Genomic DNA, 4,672 nt, shown 5'->3' with positions numbered 1-4,672 from the left:
GAGAGTTTCTAGAACTTCAGTCCTGCCCCACAACGAAGCACATGTGATACATGTGGTCTCACTTTAGGTAAGTGAGTTTCTTCAAAATTGCCTCTGTTGACCCAGCAGAAAATGGGTACCCGGTGAAACAACTCGTGAGACTGTTAACCTTGTAGCGCCAAACAGGCAGCTTGGGTTATCCGGGTAATAATGATCAGATTGTGCGCTTATCTAGCAGGATATCTAGCCTGGATAAGGCGCGTTATAAATATTCTCATTATTATTACACAGAGGACCCAAGGCAGAGGACCCAACGCATAGAATCTGACACAGACAACCTCACACAGAGGACCCAACGCATAGAATCTGACACAGACAACCTCACACAGAGGACCCAACACATAGAATCTGACACAGACAACCTCACACAGAGGACCCAACGCATAGAGTCTGACACAGACAACCTCACACAGAGGACCCAACGCATAGAATCTGACACAGACAACCTCACACAGAGGACCCAACGCATAGAATCTGACACAGACAACCTCACACAGAGGACCCAACGCATAGAATCTGACACAGACAACCTCACACAGAGGACCCAACGCATAGAATATGATGCAGAGGACCCAGCACATAGAGTCTCACACAGAGGACCACACGCAGAGGACCCAGCACATAGAGTCTCACACAGAGGACCACACGCAGAGGGCCCAACACATAGGGTCTCTCACAGAGGACCACACGCAGAGGGCCCAACACATAGAGTCTCACACAGAGGACCACACGCAGAGGACCCAGCACATAGAGTCTCAGACAGAGGACCACACGCAGAGAACCCAGCACATAGAGTCTCACACAGAGGACCACACGCAGAGGACCCAACACATAGAGTCTCACACAGAGGACCACACGCAGAGGGCCCAACACACATAATCTGACACAAATGTCCTCACATAGAGGGCTTGAATTTGCACAAGTATTTAAGGTTAAAATTAATAGTTTAAATGATAATTTCTATAAAATGATAATAACAGACTGAGGTGTACTGTCCGCTTACCTAAACTTGCGACACGGAGGATAGAATTACTATACATCCATGGACTCAGCATTCAATACAGCCTCGGAGCAAGGCTAATGGAGGGCCTAACACAGACGTTCTGAGGATGAAGACATTTGAGAGGTTTTGACACATACAGAGGACCTCACAAAGAGGATCTAATGAAAATGACTCTCACAGAAGACCTAATGTAAGGACCTGACACAGAAGACCTTATGACGATGACCTGATACAGATACCCTGATGCCGAGAACACGACATAGGGAACCAAAGGTTGAAGTCTTAATATAGGTGATCCATAATACAACGTGTTCCATAAGCGGTGTGAACTCGACACTAAGGAGTGAGTGAGTATGGTTTTATGCCGCTTTTAGCAATATTCCAGCAATATCACGGCGGGGGACACCAGAAATGGACTTCACACATTGTGCCCATGTGGGGAATCGAACCCGGGTCTTCGGCGTGACGAGCGAACGCTTTATCCACTAGGCTACCTCAACGCCCCGTGATACTAAGGAACCCGTTAATACAGAAACAGCTCCATCTAAAATTAAATAAACTGCACAGATATATTATATAAACTTCGTTTCTAACGAACAATGCTTGTAACGAACTGGTGGATATAACGTCAAAGTTCGATACAACCGTCAATGCGACGCCTCAAAGTTCGATACAACCGCCAATGGGACGCGTCAAAGTTCGATACAACCGTCAGTGGGACGCGTCAAAGTTCGATACAACCGTCAATGCGACGCCTCAAAGTTCGATACAACCGTCAATGGGACGCGTCAAAGTTCGATACAACCGTCAGTGGGACGCGTCAAAGTTCGATACAACCGTCAGTGGGACGCGTCAAAGTTCGATACAACCGTCAGTGGGACGCGCCAAACTTCGATACAACCGTCAGTGGGACGCGCCAAAGTTCGATACAACCGTCAGTGCGACGCGTCAAAGTTCGATACAACCGCCAATGGGACGCGTCAAAGTTCGATACAACCGTCAGTGGGACGCGTCAAAGTTCGATACAACCGTCAATGCGACGCGTCAAAGTTCGATACAACCGTCAGTGGGACGCGTCAAAGTTCGATACAACCGTCATTGCGACACGCCTAAGTTACATACAACGGTGTTTCATTGTATACTAGGCACATAAAGAAACTGTGCATACAAAAATTTAAAATAGAAATTTATCAAACCTGTGTAGACACATAAGGATTTAAAGTCAGAGATGAGTGACATGTATCCAACATGCATGCACGTGCCACGTTCCGCGACGTCAGTGGGTTCGTCCTTGAGACGTGAAATACGTTGTTGTACGTGCATTCCGGGAAAGAGAAACAGAGCAAATGAATGCCACACAATACTGTCACTTTGGAAAGCTCAACCCCTGCCCTTGCGATCGTTCAAAAACTTAAACGGCTATTGAAACGCATAGCATGCCAAGGCTCACGTCTGCACAACGTCATGAGGCCATTGGGATGGTCCGTGGCGAATGTCTCAACAACAAGTGGCTGCACATTTCCACTGCACTGGAACACCATTTCTGCACTGGTGAGACGCTACCTGAACACAAATTCTGGACGTCCACGTTCTGGACGTCCACGTGTAACAACGCCAAGACAGGACAGATGGATAAGGGTGACCCATCTTCGCCACAGGTTTCAGACTGCAGTGATGACTGCCCAAACCATCCCAGGACTTGGCCGTATCCACCCCAACACAGTTCGACAACGTTTACGTCATCACGGGATCAGACCACGACGTCCCGCCATACGGCCTATCCTGACACAACGTCATCGACAAGCTCGTCGAATGTGGTGCCGAAATCATGTCCGCAGACCCTTGTTTTGGTGGAGAAATGTTGTTTTTACAGATGAGTCCAGGTTTAACATTTCCCATAGTGATGGACGTCAACGTGCCTATAGACGCGTGGGAGAACGTTATGCACAGGCCTGTGTCTTGGAGAGGAATCGCTTTGGTGGTGGTTCCGTGATGATTTGGGGTGGAATAACAGCACGCCAAAGAACTCCTTTGGTGATTGTTCAGGGCAACTTAACTGGTGTGGGCTACAGGGATCAGATTCTTCGACCTGTGGCAATTCCTTTTCTGCAACGTCATGGCCCTGGGTTAACATTCCAACAGGACAATGCCCGCCCAGATGCGGCAAGGGTTGCTATGGATTTCTTGCAACACCACAACGTTGACTTACTGCCTTGGCCTGCAAATTCACCAGATCTCTCCCCGATAGAGCATGTTTGGGACCAGATAGATCGACGTCTACGCCGTCTTCCTCATCCGCTTGATAACGTCCTTGACCTTGCAACAGAACTTGAGAGAATCTGGCGTGACATCCCACAAGCCTTCCTTGCACGTTTGATAGGCTCTATGCGTCGTCGATGCACTGCTGTTCTCAATGCCGATGGTGGACATACCCGTTATTGAGCTTGTGACATGGTCGTTTGACCCCTGTCCCGCTTGTGGACTCGTGACGTCATTGTGATTGACTTTTCAATTGAAATTCTCCCGACTTGTTATGGTCTCATGATCCTTCCATTAAAGTTAATATGTCCCTTTGACATTGTTATCGTACTTATCAACTGGGATAATATTTTGACAATGCACAGTTTCTTTATGTGGCTAGTATATATTAAAGAATAGAGGATATTATTGTGCACTTAATCCGTATCTGAGTTATTCACCACAGGCCCTCGTGTCTTTGCGACAAGATTTTATAAAATATATACTAAAATTTGAGATGACCCCCGACTCGAAATGCTTCACAGTATAATACATTATGATGTATTGTAATGTGAAGCATTTCGAGTCGGGGGTCATCTCAAAAACAATATTTGTTTAATCATTAATCCTCGCAAAGACACGAGGGCCTGTGTTAGTCACCCCTTCCGAAATAAATGGCCAGACCAAGCTTACAAAGAAGGATTTGTATAAAAAGCAACCGTCATTAAAATGTCAAGACGAATTCCTTTATGATGAAATGTGAAGCCCTCAGTACAAAGTTCACATTGGCAGTGTCGTATTTCTTTATAACAGCGGCGTAATTATATACGGAGATGTTTGAAACTAGTATTGTTTGTAGACAAGACCCCTGGAAGACATGGTATATTTTGTCTGAGTTCGTTTCATAGATCTCAAATAAACATGAACGAGATACATTTGTATATGCTTTAAGCCGGCTTACAAAGTCCAGTAGCCATCATCTGCTGGAACAGGATTCATTCGGTGTAAACAGCAAAATGACACCCGGTGTTCGTGAAGAGGGTAAACATCACCTAAAGTCTCTACTGACAACAGGGTTCCTTGTATGATCTCAGCCATATCACAAGCAACGGTTTATGAATCTCTCTGAGGTCGTCTTGGTAGCAGGTGTTCGCGATAATGTGCGAATCATGCCCCCAGGGTGGTACCAGTCACAAACACATGCAAAGCTATCGGAATTATTTCTGTTCCTGATGTTCACACAGTTTGGAAATTTCCTCCAAATGTCTACCATAAACAATTTTGATAGCTTTCATTTCAACCCTGTTGAAATTTTTTAAGCAAGACGTGTATGGCGCTCTTTTGAATCTTCGTAAAAGGGCATGCTCGACTATATGAAAGTTGTAAAATGTA

General features: G+C 46.0%; 1 protein-coding gene across 1 annotated transcript; it reads left to right on the top strand.

Moving 5' to 3' along the window:
• Positions 1 to 597: 597 nt before the first annotated feature.
• LOC124270913 (probable serine/threonine-protein kinase DDB_G0280133) lies at positions 598 to 918 on the top strand. Its single transcript, XM_046705974.1, has one exon. The coding sequence runs from the start codon at positions 598 to 600 to the stop codon at positions 916 to 918; it is 321 nt and encodes a 106-aa protein (XP_046561930.1).
• The last annotated feature ends 3,754 nt before the right edge of the window (positions 919 to 4,672 follow it).

Source organism: Haliotis rubra, unplaced genomic scaffold (assembly GCF_003918875.1).
Source record: "Haliotis rubra isolate DU_JTF1 unplaced genomic scaffold, ASM391887v1 Scf156, whole genome shotgun sequence".
In the NCBI taxonomy this organism is placed as follows: domain Eukaryota; kingdom Metazoa; phylum Mollusca; class Gastropoda; order Lepetellida; family Haliotidae; genus Haliotis; species Haliotis rubra.
This window is presented reverse-complemented; position numbering and strand designations above follow the sequence as displayed.

Coding starts and splice junctions, on each gene's coding strand:
- LOC124270913 (XM_046705974.1), top strand. CDS start 598: ATGATGCAGAGGACCCAGCACATAGAGTCTCACACAGAGGACCACACG.